Here is a 21,580-nt window from a genome sequence, read left to right on the forward strand (position 1 = left end):
ACTGTTGAGTGGAAAAATAAAGATGCCGTCTGAAATTTGAGGTTATTTTCAGTTTGTGTGTAAAGTGTACATTTTGACCAACTTTTGATGACTGTGGCGACCAGGGCGGGCGAGAGCCGTGAGGGAACGGCGCGAGGCCGGTGGCGCGAGAGTTAATGAGCTTCACCTGGGAGGTGCACCGGCCTTCAGTCTCTCACGGAGGAGCTCTGGGAGCATAAAAGGAGGAGCGACGACAGTGAAGGATGAGAGAGGACCAGGCCTGGATATTGTTTTATGTTTTATTATGTTTGTGTGGCCGGAAGACGTCTGCGAGGGTCTGCCGGCATTACTTTTGTTTTGTTCTTTGTTTATTTTGGTATTAAAGTTTGTTAAATGTTCGCCGGTTCCCGCCTCCTTCTTCACGTATATACGAACTGTGTTACACTGGTGCCGAAACCCGGGAGGAAGGAGGGACATGCTGTCGGAGAGCCCTCCCTGCTGAGGGGGATCGCGGTGCTGCAGAGTTCGGGCAGCGCGGGAGTGTGAAGACCGCGAGAGGCTGCCCGAGGCGGTGGTGCTGGAGAGCCTAGTGACAGGTGGGATGGAGAGCTCGAGGCCGTGCTCCTGGGACGAGGTGGGGTGGCTGCCGTCCAAGAGGGAGCAGAGGAGTCGCCGCCGTTTGCCGTGGGCTGGAGCCTGCTACTGTCCGCCATGAAGGGGAGGAGCAGGGGACAGCGGACTCGCTGCCGGCTGCTCTCAACCGGAGGAGCCATTGCTGGCCGCCAGGAGGCGGTTGAGGATCGGGCTGTCCACCGAGCGAAGAGCCTCTCAGCAGGCTGAGGACCGAGAGGCAGTGTGTCTGGGAACCGGACCCAGATTTTTTCTTTTTCTTTCTTTTTCCTCTCTCCCCTCTCTCGTCCTCTCACTCCCCTTGCTTCCGTCTCCTTTCTCTCGTCTCGTCTGTCCTTACCCCCAGGTGCTGCGACCGCCAAGACAGGCTCCGGGGGGGGAATAAGCGCAGTCGGGGGAGTACCCCCCGGCCTGCGAGGGGCGATGGGGGTATGTGGCAACCAGGGCGGGCGAGAGTATTAAAGTTTGTTAAATGTTCGCCAGTTCCCGCCTCCTCCTTCCTGTATATACGAACTGTGTTACAATGACATTTCTAGCAAGAAGTTAGTATCGTAGTAATTAAATATTCAATTTGTTGTAACTAAAGCGCTCTCTGTTTTGCTATCTATCAATAAATCGTTATACTGCCTCAGAAGTCTGTCCGAAATCAGTTTTGTGAGGTACCTAAATCATTGCCTGATAGGGCAGCGAGGCAACAAGTTAGCTGCCTAGATTTTCAGATGCAGCCAATGTTGCCGCAGGTTGTTTTTCATGTCTGCGGGTCAATAACATGATATTTAGCCCCTGAAATGCTAATTTTACCAGGGGAACCTCACCAAAATACCCGGATTTTAAACACGATTGGGCTAGTTTTGGGCTAGTTTTGAGTAGCAATTGGGCGGGCTTTATTGTGAAAACCTGGCAACTCTGCTCCCATTCCCATTAGATAAAACTGTTAAACAAAGAAAGTAAACTGTATATGAAAAAGTATTATAGCGTTTTGCTTTGTGGTTGATGCCCAGTGTCGGTAGCTGAGCAGAAATACATGATCATGTTTCGCTTTCCTTTGGTCCTTTCAAATTCATGTTGGATTTCCTCCTTAGCGTAAACGTTGAGTACCTGGACTTCAGCGTTGGTCCATCTATCCCCGTTTTCCATTTTCGTGGAGTAAATATATTGGCTATAAACTGTGTTAAATAAAATTTTGCTTAGAGTGGAGGGGAAAGAGTCTCAGCAGCACTACATATTTTATATAATAGTATATTTAATATAATATAATTATTTTAATACATTTATATTTACAATATGATTTTATTTAGCATTGAATGGGAAAAATAGTCACTTGAGTAGCTCTTCAGCATATCAAAATAAAAATATGAAAAATAGGGTGTCTGTCAGCCTATGACTGTTTTGACCAGCCCAGTGATTATGTGTTAGGAGGGTTCTCATTCTAAAAAAACAAACACACACACACACAAAAAACAATTAGATAAACAGCTACTGTATTAGATAATGTAATGGAAATGAGCAGATGCTTATATCTTGTATAATTATCTGGAAGTGGATCTGTGTATCTTTATCAGCCAGCCTCATCAACAAATACAAGGGTGTGACTTTTACTCTTTTTTTTTTTTTTTTTGTAAATATGTTAGTATAACTGTGAGCTTTCATCTATTTTAAGACAAAAACACACTAGACATTCTCTGTTCAGACATGAGCCAATTAATCGTATCCTAGCAACAGCAGTCAATATGTTTCTTAGCAACAACATTTTGTGATATGCAAAATTGCATTTAAAGAGGCTTGGACAAATCAGTCAAATTACATGTCCCATTATAATATGCCATTTTATTCTGGGGTTCATTTCCCAATGGCTGTTTTTTAAAATGACCAGCATTGGTTATTAAACTTGATATGAGTTTCACTTTGAACTATGAAATATTGCGCAACCCACATGGAAAAAACCTATATAAACATATATGTTTCAATATAGGTTTGATATAGGTTTTACATATATGTGACATATATAAAATTGGCCGTTTTCCTATATTATATGTACATATATGTACATATATGCACACATATATGTACACATATATACACATATATGTACACATATATGCACACATGTATGTACACATATGTACACATATATGTACACATATATGTACACATATATATATATATATATATACACATATATGTACATATATGTACACATAATATAGGAAAACGGCCAATTTTATATATGTCACATATATGTAAAACCTATATCAAACCTATATTGAAACATATATGTTTATATAGGTTTTTTTCCATGTGGGACCAATTTCACGTGTTCGTGTAGCGGTGTGTTTTCTGCGTTGTGTCGTAATCAAAGACAGACTGCGAAAAATCTTGCCATCAGGTCCTCACTTTATTCTGTATAACACAAATGGCAATATATGAGGACTTGTGCAGCATACAAACAGCATGCGGCAGCAACGCACAACGCTGAGAAAGAGAGATATTAAAAGTAACTTAAGTAAAGAAAAATAATCAACGAAACATCTGAATGTACATCACAGAGGGGTTTTGGATTACAATCATACAAATATATCATGTGAATTCAGCTGTTACATGAAACATGGCCTTAATTGAATCACCGCAAAAACTTTGTGCGACCTACCGCTGTGATGTCTCATACAGACTGGGAAGCAGCAAAGTGCGTCAACACCCCAAGTCAGCATGGCGGCAGGAAACCCCAAATATGGTCATGGCAAGTGGAATCACAAAATAATTGTCTAAATACATAACTGCTACATTCGCACATACATAAGTTCTTGCATAATTTTTTTCGTTAATTCTTAGTTTTTGCCTTGATAACAGAAAATATGAGCTAGGCATCATGTATGACAGTCAAAAATGAGATATGAGCTACAAAATGACCAGATCCTGCCATTAGCTATATAGAAGACATATCTTGTATGTATAGGGCATATATATGGATATGAAGAAGCAATACAGGAGACCTATATTTCCTGTATATGCACATATATGCACCTCAATTTTGCCTATATGTGGCATATATACACATATATGCAGTATATATATGCATATATGCAGCATATATATTATCATATATGTGCATATATGCAGCATATATGTACATATACACTGCATATAGGTTTCATATATGCGCATATATCCACATATAGGTTCTTTCCATGTGGGAAGTATTATGCACTTGTCTGCTTTTGCCATGCTTATTATATTTAATGCTCATTCTGCAAAGGACAAAAAAGATTAGTTGTCAGCGTTTCCGTTTTATTTATTTATTTATTACTAAAGATGACATATATTCTCTGTGGAAAATCTCCAATTGTAAGATCATAATTCCTCACAACCTCCTCCTCAGCCATTGATGGTATTTCCCTCTTTGTTTGTTGACATTGTTTATTTTGTGGAAAACCTGTCTTTGTGTGTCACATATAATGCTCTTTTCGACTGTTTAGGTCTTGGCTTGAGCGCAGGTGTCTCGGTATGCTTTAGTCCAGTATGTCACTCATTGTTATTCAGTAATTCACCTTATCAGTCACACTTTCAGAAGTGCCTAGAGCATATTTTACAGAAGGGTGACAGACCATTTGTACATGTGTTTGGGTATATGTGTTGTTGGAGCCATAATAGAGAAGAATGAATATTTCATGACAACCCATATCCTTATGCAGTCATGCAGTCTGGGCACCAAATCATTAGATTCGCTCCAAGCATGTTGTTGTCCTGAGAGTTCAAACGCATTTACAGCTCATTAAAGGCCTGCCACAGTAATATAGAGTTTTGATTTGAATAGATACCTTCAGGTTGTTTGATTTACTTCTTGATTTATGTCTAACGTCATTATTGCTGTTGTTTGGTTAAAGCATTTTGTGGGATTGAAAAGTTATTTGTTTTGCCAGTTAGGTTGAGAAATCGTGTTTATTTTGGCATGGACAGTAAGCCCTGCCTCCGTGCTTGCTGATGTGTGTTAAGGCCCTTGTTGGCACTAAAACACACTGCAGAGCTACTGACCTAGCATACTGTTAGCATAAATCATTCTGATCCTTCACAACCGTCATCGTCACCACCTGGTGGCTTCTTGTTCAGGCAGGTGAGCATGACAAACGCTAGCATCCATCCCCCATTTAGAAAAGAATCTTTATCACCACACAACCAGGGCCAGAGGAAGTCTTCATGCAAAGTTTGATGCAGCTTCACCATAAAACGATACTAGGAATGCAAGGAATATTAAAATAATAATTATTTCCATGTTATTGTTAATAACCTATATATTAAAAATTAAAAATAAAGCAAAAAAAATTAAATCAGTCATTTAAAAGCTACAAATGCTTCATTTAGACTGTCATTCTAAATCCGATTTGCAAATCCGATCCAATATAGCAAGTGTGAATGGCAAAAAATCACATGAAATGCAGTTTTTACAAATCCACTTCGAGTTGGTTTGAAATCCTATTCAAATCGCATTTCTGGAAATCTGTTTCAGTCTGACTGCTCTGATCAGATTTTGCGTGGTTTATATCACTTTCTCACGGCAAGTAAAATGTAAAGATGTTTTTTATAGGAAGTCACTGCAGAAACAAGGTTGTGTTGTTGCAAAGTGCCGAACAAGCAAAAAATAACGGAGATATATTTTGAAACCGGCGGAGGCGACAGCACGGAGTAAAACCATGCATACCAGCCTCCTATGTTTCTGCCGCTGCCTCAAAAGACGCAGTAGTCCAGCACGGCAGCTACACGTTGTCACGTTGTAAATAAGACATCTGTATTGCAAACCCCTCCATGTTACGATTGTTGTTTTCAGCATATAGGGGGATAGTGGGGTAAGATGAGCCACTAGAGGTAAGTTGACCCACCCCCTGTATCTTTGCAACTGTATTCTTTTATTGTCATGTGACCATATATTTTGGAACCACCCGTTATTTCTGCCAGGCTGTGAAAAGGAGAAGTACATGGGAGGAGTGGAAGGCACCCATTTACTTTAAAAACTGTTTTTGGCTTGCCAAAGTAAAATTTTAGCATAACAGATGTAATGATTGTTACATCAAAGCAAATTTGTCCAGGTCTAAAAATATATATGATGCATATTGGTGATTTAGTATTTTATAACACCATGCAAATCATTTAGCTAAATATTAATCTGAATTGGTAAGCTAGCTGGTTTTATTTCAAAATGGCAGCTAGGAGGCAAAGCAAGCCAGTACTTTTTTTTTTTTTTTTTTTGCGAGATATCTTTCCACCTGTAGTCCCTAATGGCCTAACATGGTCGACATTACAGAAAAACTACCATGCCAAGAACATTTTGACTAAAATGTTTTTAGTTTCAGTGACATTTATTCTAAATTATTATTTAATTTTACTCAACAAACTCTGTTTTTGGGAAGGTTACAACTTTGATGTTCAACATATTATTTCAGAATCGCAAACAATTAAAGATATTGAAATTTCAACTTAATTTGGTTGGTTTTATGTTGTTTACGTTAGCTTTAAGAAAAGGTAAATTATAGAGGTAAATTATCTTTAAAATTTCACATGGGTTTGATTCAGATTCAGTTAGATGGTCAGTTTACACCCAGATGGTGCAACTTACCCACTGACTCGGATCAACTTACCCCCAACCTGGGATAAACTGAACCACAGGAACACTTTTTTTATGAGAAGCCATACTTTTTGGAACTCTTTGTCATAGATGTATTCTGATCATTTAAAATGATAGGAAACATCCTGAAATTACTTTAGATACTTTCTTTGTACATCTGCCTAATTTTCTCTTATCTTGAGGACCACATAAGTAAAAAAAAAAAAAAATGGCTCATCCTACCCTACTCTCCACCCTTTCCACCAAACGCAACGTCATTGCCATAGAAACCAATGCAAATATTCCGCAAAATGAAAGAGCAGCATGGGACACACAATCAGATCTGAACAGTTGCAATTCACAATGTGGACAGTCAATAATTTTAGATACAATCAGATACACAAATAATTGGATTTGGGCTGACAGTGTGAACGTAGCCAAAGTGAATTTAGGCATCACAACATTGAAGTGTACAGTATGAAATGCTAAAATTACATTTGACAGTTTTATTATGAAAATTTATTTTTAAGAGTGTTTCAATTGTTTTTATTCATTTTATGAGTCAGTGTGGTCCAAAACAGCATACTTTTTACTCAAAAAAGATGAGAATTCATACAGATTTGGAGCAACGTGAGGTTGAGCATTTTCTAAGTGAACTATCATTTAAGTCATAGATCAAACCTGCAATCGTTTCATTTGAATAAATTTTAACTGCTAGGCTACACAGCCCCCCATTTCAGCCCTCTCCTTCAACCACATACTTTGTTTTCTTTGACTGATGGTGTACTACAGGCTGTCAGTGCTCCCAGTCTCCTTTATTACTCCTTCTGTTATGGCCTTTTTATACACAGTCATCCTAAATCTGCATGGCAATGCAGCATAATTTATGAGATACCTTATAGAGGCCAGCACTGCAGTCCAATTTTACTTCCTTGCCAATGCAGCCTTCCCATTTGGATATTCAATTGCGATCCGTGTAGGCCAGGGTTGGTTAAAATGCTGACCATGACAATCTTTCTGCAAATCAGAGCAAAATCTCAGTGCCAATGGACAATGACTGAGCAAGCCAGAAATTAGATGTTTACTCATTTTTTTTTTTTTTTTTTTTTTTTTTTTTTTTTTTATATACAGTGCCCATGATTTGAGTCTTGGCTGCTCCACAAGAAAGTTTTTTTTTTTTTTTGCCATCTAGACAATATCTAGACAGGACAACGATCAAGAATATATGAGGAAATTGCAAAAAAAAGATGAGACATATGTGGTTAAAAGGTCGTAAACCTCTATACTAAGACTCCGCATTGGCAACTGGGAGTGTTTGACAGAATCCATGTGTTTATATGTACAATAATAAAGCTTAAAGTTCAGCACTAAAGCAGCTGCAGGACCATAGTCTTTAACACTTTTAAAGTCTGTTTCTTCCAATACAACACCCTTGTGAGACATTATGCCTCAATGGTGTAAAACAGACCCTGAGTGTTTAGGGAAGTGGTCAAAATGTCACTGGATCAATGAGTGTTGGCTCCTCTAATGTCCAATACCATTACAAGCTTTCAGAACTTAACTTGCCCTAAGCTTTTACCTACTTGAGCAGCATCTTGTTTTTCTCCTTTCTTTGAGCTCTGTTCTTCCCCTGAGACCCTCTGGATCATGTTTTGCTTAAAGCTGGAGCAAAGTTTGCTAGAGTTTCTTAAACAGGACTTTATCAAATATACATGCTTAATATCGTCGAAAAGTGCTGATGTGCTCTTTCTGTCTTGTCTCCTTCAATCCCCTCTTCCTGTCTCTTTCTCCCTCACTCACTGCAGGTATATGAACGTGGAACTAATGTTGAACAGTTTGTGACCCGCTTCCTGTTGAAGGAATCAGCCAATCAGATCCAGTCTCTGTTAAACTCTGTAGAGAGTGCTGTGGATGCCATTGATGAGCAGCATTCATCAGTGGGGTGAGAAAGAGCATTATTCATCATGACCCAAAGCATGTTTCATCAACATACATGTCCATTAGGACATCAATCAACAGTTAAGTAGATTACATTACATTAATTGTGGGGTTTAAATGCACGATAATTATAGAGCAGGTTTGGGATCTCACATGGGTATGTGACTGAAAGCAATCTATAAATTGGTTTATTGGGCTGCCATCATATATTTCAGAGTAATTTAATATCATTTTAATATTTATGTAGTTAAATACTTTAATCAACTGTATTCCTTATCCTTGTTCTCCCTGTTATGACCTAGATCCTACCCCAGTAAGACCAGCCCACGTGTCCCAGATAGGCGCTATGAGGCCCCGGTGCCGGATTATCCTCCCAACAACAGAGTCAGTGCAAAGGAGAGCGTCAGGAACATCAACACAGGTGCAGGTGAGGCGATTCACTTCATCTGTTTCCAAACACAACTGAATAATTAATGTGGACACATGTTCAATTGTTTACAAAAGGAGTAATTTGGTATAATAGCACTAATATTATAGTGCACACCATTCACCATATGCATTTTTATGCATCATGAAGTTACTGGAACTTAAGTATGTAATTATGCCTTAGATGTATTAGTAGAATTCAAGTCTCAAAGATTCTGAAATAACCCCAATGGTACAAAATTTACAAAGTGACTTATTTTTACAGACTGAATCCACTTATGTCTCCAAGCATCAGCATAAATGCAGCATCTGTTTATGTGAGCAGAACCAGCTGCGATGAGACTTTTTGAACAAGGTTGCGATGAAACGGTTGGTTCTTGCCTCATACGCCTGAGAGTTCTTTTCCAAGAAACCTCTAATTTATTTCTTCATTTACATAAGCTCTGTGAGCTGCCTTGCTGTCTACTACCTAGATAGGCAGCTGCCTTCTAGTGAGTGATTTGGAATGGTCTATAGGTAATACAACAAATCTCTAAGCAAAAAAATTATATATACACTTCCATTCAAAAGTTTGTGGTCTGTAAGATTTTTTAAATGTTTTTAAAGAAGTCTCTTACTTATTTGACCAAAACATTAGATTAATGATTGTGAAATATTATTACAATTTAAAATAAATGCTTTCTAATTTAATAGGTTTTAAGATTTCACTAGCTATGTTTCCATCCAAAGTTGCAAATTTAACTTGTGCGCAAATTTGGAATATCACATAAAACATTTGCGAATAAAGCACTGATTCCGTCCAGTGAGTCGAAGAGAATGAAATCGTCACTTCCTGATAAACTGCCGCTAAATATCACTAAGAAAATAATAAGTTACTTGCGCCTCAGAACACACAGACGAAATCCACTAAACACTGTCATGTTATCTTGCATTCAGATGTCTGGTGTTTGTGAACGCAATCGTGTGAGGCGCTTCTGGGAGGGAATTATACTGAACCACTTTAACGACACTTTGCTCAGGCATTTTATGATTACAAAACCTATGAAACCAGAAACTTTTAAATACTTTTAAATACCAACATAATAGAACAGTAAACATTAAAAAGTCTTTCCATTTTCACATCTTCCTAAAAACTGCTTAAAATAACACTTTATTTCAACATTTACACTCCTAGTTCAGCCCCTTTGCAAAGCATGATGGGAAGTGAAAATCCTGTTTGATTGAGTTCTGGTTGGGTTTACTTGATTGAAACATGTTATTACAATATGAAAACATCAAGTTAAGTCAAAGAGTAATCGTTTCAAGTCAATTTAACATGAATCAATCACATTTAAACCGGAAACCTGATACAATGGTGTTGAATCAAAATAAATTGTTTAAATAAAGTGAACAGCATCAAAAATCATTTTTTTGAGTGCACATCAAGGAATTTATTCAGTAAAAGTGTTTCTATTGTAGTTTATGTGCATGTTTTCGTATCGCATAAAAATTGATCCTACTCATTTGAGCGCATATGTTTTTTATGCGCATTTTTAGAATTTATGCACATCTTGGCGTTTCCATTCAGCAAATTTTTGTGCGATATCCCAAAATGCGCATAAAAATTGGTGGATGGAAACATAGCTACTTATTCCTGTGATGACAAAGCTCAAGTCTTTAGTGTCACATGATCCTTGAGAAATCATTCTGATATGCTGATTTAGTGCTAAAGAAACATTTCTTCAGTTATTATCAGTGTTTAAAGCAGTTTATTAATAAGTATAAATATTTTTGTGGAAACTGTGATACTTTTTTCATGATTCATGAATAGAAAGTTCAAAAGAACAGCATTTGTTTAAAATAGAATTTTTTTGTAACATTATAAATGTCTTTACTGTCAATTTTTAATCGATTTAATGCATCCTTGCAGAAAAAATGTATACATTTCTGTCAGAAAAAGATCTTGAACCAAAACGTGTGGTGTACACAGCACACACAAATATAGGGTAAAATAATCTTTTTCTTTTGTTACACTGAACTATTTTTATCAATAGATTTTAATATTATATATGTTTATTTATAATCACCTTTCACCTTCTCTGCCATATTTGATTTTTTTTTTTTTTTTTTTTTTTTCACTGAGCCTGTCACAATGCATTCTGGGCTTTCCTTCTCTTTGAATACTTGTGATGCTTGTGATACTTTTGATCTCCATATCCATTTACATATATTATATATATCTTCCAAGGGGTTTTTTCCCTCCTAGGACTTTTTTCCCAGTGTTAGCACGCTGGGTTTTTCTCCTAGGGGTTTTTTCCACCCCTGGGAGTCAGCCGACATTGGCTTAATGTAGCACCATCTTGTATATGTTACATATTACCACGCTTGCTTGTACAGCTTATTTTTAACCACTTCTCTTTTTTCTGTGCTTCTAATATGTAAAGCTGCTTTGAAACAATTACCAATTGTAAAAAGCGCTATATAAATAAATTTGACTTGACTTGACTTGACTTGATGCATACATGTGAATTTGGCCAACAGAAGGTATCTTACAAGGCAGCATAATTAAATTGCCTACCTTTTGTAGCCTATGATACCTTAAAATGCATAAAAACACTAAACTCTACTAAAGTATCAATCAGTGAGTCATAAGCAAATGTAGACACAGTGGAAATCTTTATGTTCCTGAGCCAGGGTCTGTGAGAGGAAAAAAACCGACTTTAGCAATATTACTCCCATTAGAACAATTGGCACATAGATTAGAGACGGCATTTTAGCCACACTTTCAGTACTTTTTCCTTTAGCAGAGGATTACTCGAGGACTTGTTTAATGGTCTATTTGGCGTGTTGCTTTATTGCTTCTATTCAACAATGGGTTTGTTTTTCCAAACATTGCATAAATCAATTCGGTAAGGATCTTGTTTTGTGGTGCAGACTTGGTGGCCAACTACATTATCACACAAAACATCCGCATTTACCATTTCTCATGCTGTCTAATTGCCGAAAGCATAGTTAAAGTCTGTCAACGATGTGGTTCGCAGGCTCTCCCGTGGGCTTTCTGTATCAACATACTCCACATTTCCATTACTGATGAGATTTGGGACTGAGCTCCAGTGAGTTGGTTATGAAACCGCTCTAAAGAGACACTAAAACAACACAAAGCCTTTCGTGTGCCAAGTCAGCACATACCACATGCTCACGACAGTCTCGTATGCATGATGCAACTGAAGAAATGTGTGAGTTTTTAATGAGGAGAGGGTGGAAAAAAAGGTCTTCCTCAAAGCGTTCCTGAGCTTCAGTCAGAAGAAGGAGTTAGAGTTCGCCTGGAGATACGGTAACAAATTAATTCTAGTGTTTTTCTGTTTTCTGTGTCACAGAGAAAGGCGATATATGATTATTTTTGAAATGCCCATCTCACTTTCCTCTTCATCTCAGTGCTAATCGAATAGTCATACAGTCAGTTTCTTCAAATCAGCCAAGCAATACAGACATTTCTTTTGCTGTGGATTTATCATTCGAACAGAACCAGAGCTTATTTGAAGCAGTGACTGTCTGATCTAAGTGTGTCTTCATTTCAGCTGGTATGTTAGATGCCATTTGACATTTCAGCACAAAAAGCTGTAAAAGAAGCTCACGTTGATGTGCAGACTCCTTATTGACAGTAATTCATATAGATCTCAATTGACCTCTCGTTCACTTTTATTGTAAAGTTGGCCTGTCGAAATGCCAATACTCTTCAAGTAACACCACAGTGCTGAATCGAAGAGGTCTGTTTTATGGGTGACGTTCAAACACTGGCACTAGTTTTAAATTTCCCCTAGACACAGATAAAGCTGACTCGGCTCACAATAAAAGCACCATTCTAGCTGTCAGATCCAGCAGGGAGAGCCATGATTGGAAAGCGTGCTGTCCAAGCTTTAGTTTATCTGCACTGGGATGAGAATATTGATCAATACTTCTGCGAGGCTTGGCACTTTTTCTCCCATCAGTCAATCACAGGCTTTTCTCAAATTTCTTTCATTCTCTCACTCTAATCTCCTCTCTATTTCTGTTTATGTTGCACAAACTAAAATGTTACACACAAACTCAGTGTGTGTATATATATATATATATATATATATATATATATATATATATATATATATATATATATATATATATATAATTCATTGATATACAGTCTTTCTTTTCTTTTTATTTAGAGTTTTTTTTTTTTATTTATCAGTCAATACTAGGGCTACCCCCGACTAAAGATTTTTCTAGTCAACTAATAGTTCATTTAAGCCATTAGTCGACTAATCGCATGTTTATATTAATTTAATTACTAAAATATATATACTGGGGGCGGGGGGTGGGATATATACTCTGTTACGTGCATCATGCATAAAGCTTGCGGCAAAGCACCGGCAAAAGTAATGATTATGAATGTGTCGGAAAAAATAGCAAGGAGACATTTTAATTGTTTATTAATAAACTAGTGTTTTCTGAGTCAGTGTCGGCTGCAAAGGTGAAGTTGACGACGCTGACGCGCCATCTCCACAGTATAGTGGGCGCACCTTCTTCTTTCTTTATTTTACAAAAGCAAAATGTTTTGTTGTTATTGTGAGTTTACACAGTTAAAAGTTTCGAATGATGCATTACTCTTATCTGTATGACCAAAAATGACGAAGTATTTTAAAGGTGCCATCGAACGTTTTTTTACAAGATGTAATATAAGTCTAAGGTGTCCCCTGAATGTGTCTGTGAAGTTTCAGCTCAAAATACCCCATAGATTTTTTTAAATAATTTTTTTTAACTGCCTATTTTGAGGCATCATTAAATATGAGCCGATTTATGCTGTGCGGCCCCTTTAATTCTCGTGCTCTCTGCCCACGGAGCTCGCGCTTGCCTTAAACAGAGCCTAAACAAAGTTTACACAGCTAATATAACCCTCAAATGGATCTTTACAAAGTGTTCGTCATGCATGCGGCATGCATGCATCGGATTATGTGAGTATTGTATACTGTTATATTGTTTACGTTTGATTCTGAATGAATTTGAGGCTGTGATCCGTGGCTAACGGCTAATGCTACACTGTTGGAGAGATTTATAAAGAATGAAGTTGTGTTTATGAATTATACAGACTGCAAGTGTTTAAAAAAGAAAATAGCGGCGGCTCGTCTCCGTGAATACAGTAAGAAACGATGGTAACTTTAACCACATTTAACAGTACATTAGCAACAGGCTAACGAAACATTTAGAAAGACAATTTACAAATATCACTAAAAATATCATGATATCATGGATAATGTCAGTTATTATCGCTCCATCTGCCATTTTTTGCTATCGTTCTTGCTTGCTTACCTAGTCTGATGATTCTGCTGTGCTGCTCCAGACGTTAATGCCTGCCCTTGTCTAATGCCTTTCATAATGTTGGGAACATGGGCTGGCATATGCAAATATTGGGGGCGTATATATTAATGATCCCGACTGTTACGTAACAGTCGGTGTTATGTTGAGATTCGCCTGTTCTTCGGAGGTCTTTTAAACAAATGAGATTTATATAAGAAGGAGGAAACAATGGAGTTTGAGACTCACTGTATGTCATTTCCATGTACTGAACTCTTGTTATTTAACTATGCCAAGATAAATTAAATTTTTCATTCGAGGGCACCTTTAAGTCGTTTCTGCTGTTCATCAGGAAAAATTGCAAACGATCGTGCCGGCGCCTTCCATGTCTTGCAGTAAGCGCCCTATACTTTAGCTTCCACACTCCTCACATACACTCAGATATGTGCCTAATAATAACAACACATTATCTAGGTTAACGTTAGAGTGAGCAGCCATGTAAAGTTCTTACTACTTGCATGTTTCAAATGATAAGCCATATTTGAGGTCGATGGATAATAAGGCGAATGTTTGGATCTCCTGCCCAACATACTGTAATTACCCCAAGCACCCGCCGTTAGCAATCTTTCCCTCATGGACTGCATGACTTCGCCACTTCCTGTGGAGTTTTTTTTTCCTGTGACTAACCATCTAATAAAATTTTGGTTGACTAAGTCTCTTCTTGTCGACTGACGTTTAGTCGACTATTCGGAGACTATATTCTAGTCAGTACTGATACTGGATTACCAATATTGAATATTTAATTGCTAATTTGTTCTATTTTTACATTTAGACTACATTTATAAAATTAATTTTCATTTTTAGTGTTTTATTTTTAATTTTATTTAGACAAAATATTTATAGAATTTTAAGGCTGTGCTTAGTGGCCATAACATTATCAATAATTTCACTGAGATGTTTCTTCAAAGGGTCATTGTAGCCTACTTCATAATGTTTCAATCTTGGCAAGACTTTGAAACATTTTCCAATTTTTCATGCATGTTATTCATTTGACAGCAGTAAATCGGGACGGAGCAGGTGGTCAGGGAAAGGTTTGGGTTCAGCCCAGCTTGGTCCTGACTGGAGCCTGAACTGATGTTCCTTCCATGTCAGTATGTTGTGGCTGAAGCGCCCAAGCTAATTAACATGACAGTCTCCTAAGCAGGAAGAGCATGTGGCAAGACTCCCAGATTATCTTCATCCATTCTAGTCTATAAGTGCCTTTTGAAGAAATGTCTGATGTATTGCTAAGGCCCAGATGGAATTGTAAACTTTATTAGCATTTTCTGTGGTGATTTTATGGCAAAATCTGCATAATTATGTGGAATATTATTATTTGTGATGTGATCTGCGAAAACCCATCACATGGTGAAATTTAATCACATTGTTCAATACCACATGAAAGGATTCAAGCCCTTTCCAAATTTGTTTTTACTTCTTTCATAGCTTGTCTGTAACAAAAGATATGGTTATCTGAAGTCGGCTGATTGCTCTGATTTTCAGAAACTGAATTTTGAGAAAAACAGGTTTAAATAACTGTCACCCCCTTTTTTTCACGTAGACATGAAAATGCACTATCCAAACATAAATGGCTGTAATTCAAGAATGCTTTGAAATACAGACCTAAGGTTATAGAAGTTTAAGTTTATGAAAAAGTAAAAATATAATTGTTTATATTTTATAATAATATATTACAAAGCACTTTTTACTCTTAAACTGCAAGAAAATAAAAGCCAAAAATGTCAACATTCCAAATTTTAGGTTGAAATATTTCAAAAATGAGCTTTCAGTAATATTTTTTTTTTTTGGGCGCAGTACCAAACTTTTTCACTAGATCACACCCAAGCTCCATATCTGACCATTTAAAGGCGCCTCCATTTATTTGAGTAATCTGAACCATATATTTCCATATTTTCATACATTTTATGAAGTAGACATCCTATTCAGAAGTAGTATGGGCAGTTTGGCAGTATTTGATTTGAATTCAACCTCTAATAAACATAATTAGAACACATGTGTGTTCATTATAGCTCTGTTGTTCTCTTGTGCTCCGCCTTCTCATGATAACGTTGCATTAGAAAAAAAAAATCTTTGCGTGCAGTAGTTTATACAGGACTAGCAGGAAATTTGCATTAATACACCTTCATTCTACACACTGTAAAACTCAGCAAGTTCAGAATACTCAAAACATTTGAGGAAACGTATTACCTCGAAACATTTAAGTTAACTAACTTATTTTTTTTTAAGTTAGTAGAACTTAATTTTTTTGTGACAAGTGGGGCGAGGCCGAGAGCCATGGAAGTGGAGCAAGGCCAGTGTGGTGCACAGGTGTCTCTCATTAACAATCACATCACTGGCATTCCTTCGCTCCCACAGTTCTCAGCCTCGCTCCACTCAAGTACATATAGTTAATTTACATAAACATCACATTCAGATCTTGGTTAAATGTTAGTTAGCAAAAAACTCATGCTATTATGACTATCAAAGAGACTGTCAATATATACTTGCATGTATGTAATCAAACAACATACAGTATATGTGGTCTTAAAAGTTTTGCAGCCCATCCTCAACCTAACCACAGGGTCTACTCTTCACCAGAATGGTAACCCTACAAAACTAACATAACAGAACCCTCTGTCAATCCCAACATAACACAACATTAAACACTAACTTATGTCTCCCTATGTTAATCTTATGCAAAAACACACAAAATAACACTTAATTTCAACATTTATACAGTCTGATGCAAAGCATGCTGGGAATTAGAAATCTGCTGCAACTCAACTCAATCATATTAAGTTCACCTTGCTACAATGAAATTTTGAGTTCACTCAACTTTTTTCTGTTAAGTACAATGAACTTTTATTATTATTTGAGTGAAACAAACTAATTTCATTTAATTAATTTCACTGTTCAGTTTTACAGTGCACTTGTCACCATAACCAACTCTTCTAAATTAGCATAACAAAACATTAATCACTACTAAATCTCCCTTACCATTAATCTTGCACAAAAAACATTATATAACACTTGATTTTAGCATTTACTTTTCCTTTCGAGTGCCATGGGCAAAGCATGGGCAAAACAGTTTAGTTTACTTGAAATACAGTGGGTACAGAATGTATTCAGACCCCCTTAAATTTTTCACTCTTTGTTATATTGCAGACATTTGCTAAAATCATTTAAGTTAAAATTTTTCCTCATTAATGTACACACAGCACCCCATATTGTCAGAAAAACACAGAATTGTTGACATTTTTGCAGATTTATTAAAAAATAAAAACTGAAATATCACATGGTCCTAAGTATTCAGACCCTTTGCTGTGACACTCATATATTTAACTCAGGTGCTGTCCATTTCTTCTGATCATCCTTGAGATGGTTCTACACCTTCATTTCAGTCCAGCTGTGTTTGATTATACTGATTGGACTTGATTACGAAAGCCACACACCTGTCTATATAAGACCTTACAGCTCACAGTGCATGTCAGAGCAAATGAGAATCATGAGGTCAAAGGAACTGCCTGAAGAGCTCAGAGACAGAATTGTGGCATGGCACAGATCTGGCCAAGGTTACAAAAAAATTTCTGCTGCACTTAAGGTTCCTAAGAGCACAGTGGCCTCCATAATCCTTAAATGGAAGACGTTTGGGACGACCAGAACCCTTCCTAGAGCGTGGCCAAACTGAGCTATCGGGGGAGAAGAGCCTTGGTGAGAGAGGTAAAGAAGAACCCAAAGATCACTGTGGCTGAGCTCCAGAGATGCAGTCGGGAGATGGGAGAAAGTTGTAGAAAGTCAACCATCACTGCAGCCCTCCACCAGTCGGGGCTTTATGACAAAGTGGCCTGACGGAAGCCTCTCCTCAGTGCAAGACACATGAAAGACCTAAAAGAGAGACCTAAAAATGGCTTTCCACCAACGTTTATCATCCAACCTGACAGAACTGGAGAGGATCTGCAAGGAGGAATCGCAGAGGATCCCCAAATCCAGGTGTGAAAAACTTGTTGCATCTTTCCCAAAAAGACTCATGGCTGTATTAGTTCAAAAGGGTGCTTCTACTAAATACTGAGCAAAGGGTCTGAATACTTAGGACCATGTGATATTTTTTTTTAATAAATCTGCAAAAATGTCAACAATTCTGTGGTTTTCTGTCAATATGGGGTGCTGTCTGTACATTAATGAGGAAAAAAAATTAACTTAACCCTTGTGCATCCTTATGGACATTTTTGTCCTTTTCAGTTTTGTTTTTTGTTATAAGTGTGCCTTTGTTAATGCCAACTACATGAATTTTGGCTCAGGTGTTTATTTTTATTGGAATTTTAATATTTTACCCTCATTTCCTTCAAAAAATCAATTTTACCCTCCATACAAAAAATACTCACACTTAGGACCTTAAGGACAAAAATGTCCCCATTGAAACCCATTAAAACTGCAATTTTTTAACCCAGGGCCATTTGACTATAAAATGATACAATATTTGCAAATAAGCATTCATTCTATCGGCAAGGCTTCAAATTTTACATTTTTACCATTTTTTACTAGATTGTGTCATATTTTCAAATTTGGCATATAAAAGAAATACTCGCTTTTTTTGTGTTTTCTACTTATGCATATTATAGAGTCAATTGGAAAAATAATGCAGCTATAATTGTGTGGGTATATTGGTAAGGATGTCAGAGTGTAGTTTGCATGTGTTTACTGAAAATTTAATGTGTGTAATTAGTTTGAAAAAATTATATCGTACTGTCAATCAAAAATCGCACTCCATGTATGAGCCACACCCCTGGCAGGGTCATAGGGTCAGGTGTAGGGCCATGTGAAAAAAGTCAAAGAAGGTTAATGAGCTTTGAGGTTTTTCTTTTTCACCCAAACACGCATCTTAACCCTTGATTACACTTTTTCTCTTGTTATTGTTTTTGTACGGAGATAAAAGGTACGCTTGAATTTGAAGTAGAAGTTCAGAAGCCCCTAAACACATTGTTTTAGTTTTCACCACAAGAAAATGCTGATTTTTTAGTCTGGTGGATTTTATACAAAGTTTGAGTTCACACAGGTGTCCTCACAGCCAAACCTATAAATATGTGGTGCTTGAGGGGTTGATCATTTCATTGTTTGAAGAGACGTTACTCAGCAGAGGAAGCTCTGAAGCTAGTGTTGCCCACTGACAGTGAGCACACAGGTGCATTAGAAGCTGAAGATGTAAAGAAACTGATTTGTAAAGCGTTAAAATTCTGAAAATGAATGAATGTTTGGTATCAATGGAAAGAACAGATGCTGGTTAAAAAACTGACATCAGTGAAAGTGGAAAAAATATGAATATATAATATTTCTATGACAGTTTTTTGGCATGGACATTTTTGTCCATTGTGGACCTAAGTGTTAGTTTTTGTAAAAAATCTGACACTACATAAAAAATATAAATGCCTCAAAATTAATGTTGTTCTTTTTAAAAAAAACACCTACGGCATTATGTAAACAAACCAGCATTTAAAGGGTTAAAGTTCTTAAAATTAATGAATGTTTAGTATCTATGGATAGAACAGATGCTGGTTAAAAAAATTGACATCAGTGAAAGTGGAAAAAAATATTAATAAATCATATTTCTATGACAGTTTTTTGGCATGGACATTTTTGTCCATTTTGCACCTATGTGTTAGTTTTTTAAAAAATCTGACACTACATAAAAAATATAAATGCCTCAAAATTAATGTTGTTGTTCTTCATTGACCCACCCAAGAACCTAATAAGCAAAAAAAAAATTTTTGCTTAGCATGTAGTTTATGAAAATAAACTACTATTTTTCATTTTTTCATTAAAAAAAAACACCTATGGCATTATGTAAACAAACCAGCATTTAAAGGGTTAAAGTTCTTAAAATTAATGAATGTTTGGTATCTATGGATAGAACAGATGCTGGTTAAAAAATTGACATCAGTGAAAGTGGAAAAAAATATCAATAAATCATATTTCTATGACAGTTTTTTGGCATGGACATTTTTGTCCATTTTGTACCTATGTGTAACTTTTTTTTGTGAATGCACAAGGGTTAAATGATTTTAGCAAATGGCTGCAATATAACAAATCGTGAAAAATTTAAGGGGGTCTGAATATTTTCATTACCCACTGTATGTCAGTGCTGTGAACTCAAAAGTAAAAGAAAGTTTTAAATACTCATAACAGTTAATTTAACTGAACTAATTTGTTTAATTTAAGTTTCCTACTCAAACGAATTAAGTATTTTGAGCGTTAGGGTTTACAGTGCATGCTATGTGGTTTATTTTGATAGATGAACTGTCTTTGTAGTGTTAAGAGAGGGAAAGCTATGGGCGTTTTTTTTTTTTTTTTCACCTCCGCCGGGTGTGTTCTTAAACAGTAACGTTAGAGAAAGACAGCCTTGCCACTATAAATTGTGATTTTTCTGCACTTAATAGGCAAATTTTGCCAAGATATTTTCAGAGATGTTAGACAAGATGTTATAGAATGATAATTTAATGAAAACCCAATTTTTACCAAAAAAATGACATTCAAACTATTTTTTTGACTTTACTGAAAACGTTCCATCGCAACATCCGACGGGTTTTCCCAGATCGCATCACATTTATATGATTATTTTCACTATTCTCACTATGCCTTTAAAATGTTTCAGACCCTGTTTACTTGGTCCTGCTATTGCTATGGTAACAGTTAATGTGTTCCAAAATGTCTCCCCTCCCCATTATGCTGGCCTCATCAACACAAGGGAGGTGTTAGAGCATAATTGGTTTGGCACCTCGAGTGGGGCTGATTTCAAAGGCAGGAAAACCTTTTCCCTCATTAATAGGATCTGTCATTGCATAAAAGAAATAAAGGAAGGTTGAAAATCATGGTAATCGCTCTCCACTTTTGTTTTTATGCAAAACACAATATTCGTGCTGGCAGTACCATGGTGCAGCTATGGTATTAAGTGGTAATACTATGGTACATGTCCAAAAACATGTATTTCATTGCTTCTTTTAAAAGTGTCATCTGCCAACGAACACCTTGGCAAAAAGCAGTTGGCAAAAATGTGGAAACGTCCATTATAATCTAGGTAATGACTTAAGCTTAGTAATAATGTCTGAACGTTTGATTCACCCTGTCGCATTGCTATGACAGCCACTCTGAGATGAGGTTTCAGGTGCCCGGAAGAGTAAAACATCATTGAAACTATCTGCAAATTATGCACAGTGCCTTTCTGTCTCTGTCAGGAGCTGTTGAGGTGAGAAAAGAAGGACTTGAGGCACAGATCAACCGACTGGCTGAGCTGATTGGACGTCTGGAGAACAAGGTAAGAGGTTCGTCTTATAATACTGAGAGGTCAAGTGCTTCCTCCTGGGAAGAGTCTTATAATACTGAGAGGTCAGAATCCACAGACCCGTGCAGATACAATCCAGTGTATTGAGAACCAGAAAATAAAAACATTGTTGACCACAAATGGAAAGGTTTAGCTCAGTTTCTGATAACATAATAATATATAGATTACTGGGATGTTTTGTTTGAGTAGATATTTCATATTTTTTGTCAAATAAATATATCACATCTAAAGGAACACTGTCCAAAACTGTATATGTTTTAGAGGATGATATTGATATCATATTGATTGTGAGGGGGTGAAAAAAAGGCCAAAAAGTCACATAAGGTTTTCACATT

At 36.8% G+C, this 21,580-nt stretch overlaps 1 protein-coding gene across 2 annotated transcripts in view; it reads left to right on the forward strand.

The window, feature by feature from the left end:
- necab2 (N-terminal EF-hand calcium binding protein 2) overlaps positions 1–21,580 on the forward strand; it is a 121,699-nt gene that overhangs the window by 76,629 nt on the left and 23,490 nt on the right. For both annotated transcript variants that reach the window (XM_048168967.1, XM_048168968.1), the window contains exons 6-8: positions 8,008–8,144; positions 8,443–8,567; positions 21,139–21,218. In XM_048168967.1, coding sequence (XP_048024924.1) covers positions 8,008–8,144; positions 8,443–8,567; positions 21,139–21,218 — 342 coding nt within the window. The remainder of the gene's footprint in view (positions 1–8,007; positions 8,145–8,442; positions 8,568–21,138; positions 21,219–21,580) is intronic.

This window comes from Megalobrama amblycephala, linkage group LG19 (genome assembly GCF_018812025.1).
Source record: "Megalobrama amblycephala isolate DHTTF-2021 linkage group LG19, ASM1881202v1, whole genome shotgun sequence".
Classification (NCBI taxonomy): Eukaryota; Metazoa; Chordata; class Actinopteri; order Cypriniformes; family Xenocyprididae; genus Megalobrama; species Megalobrama amblycephala.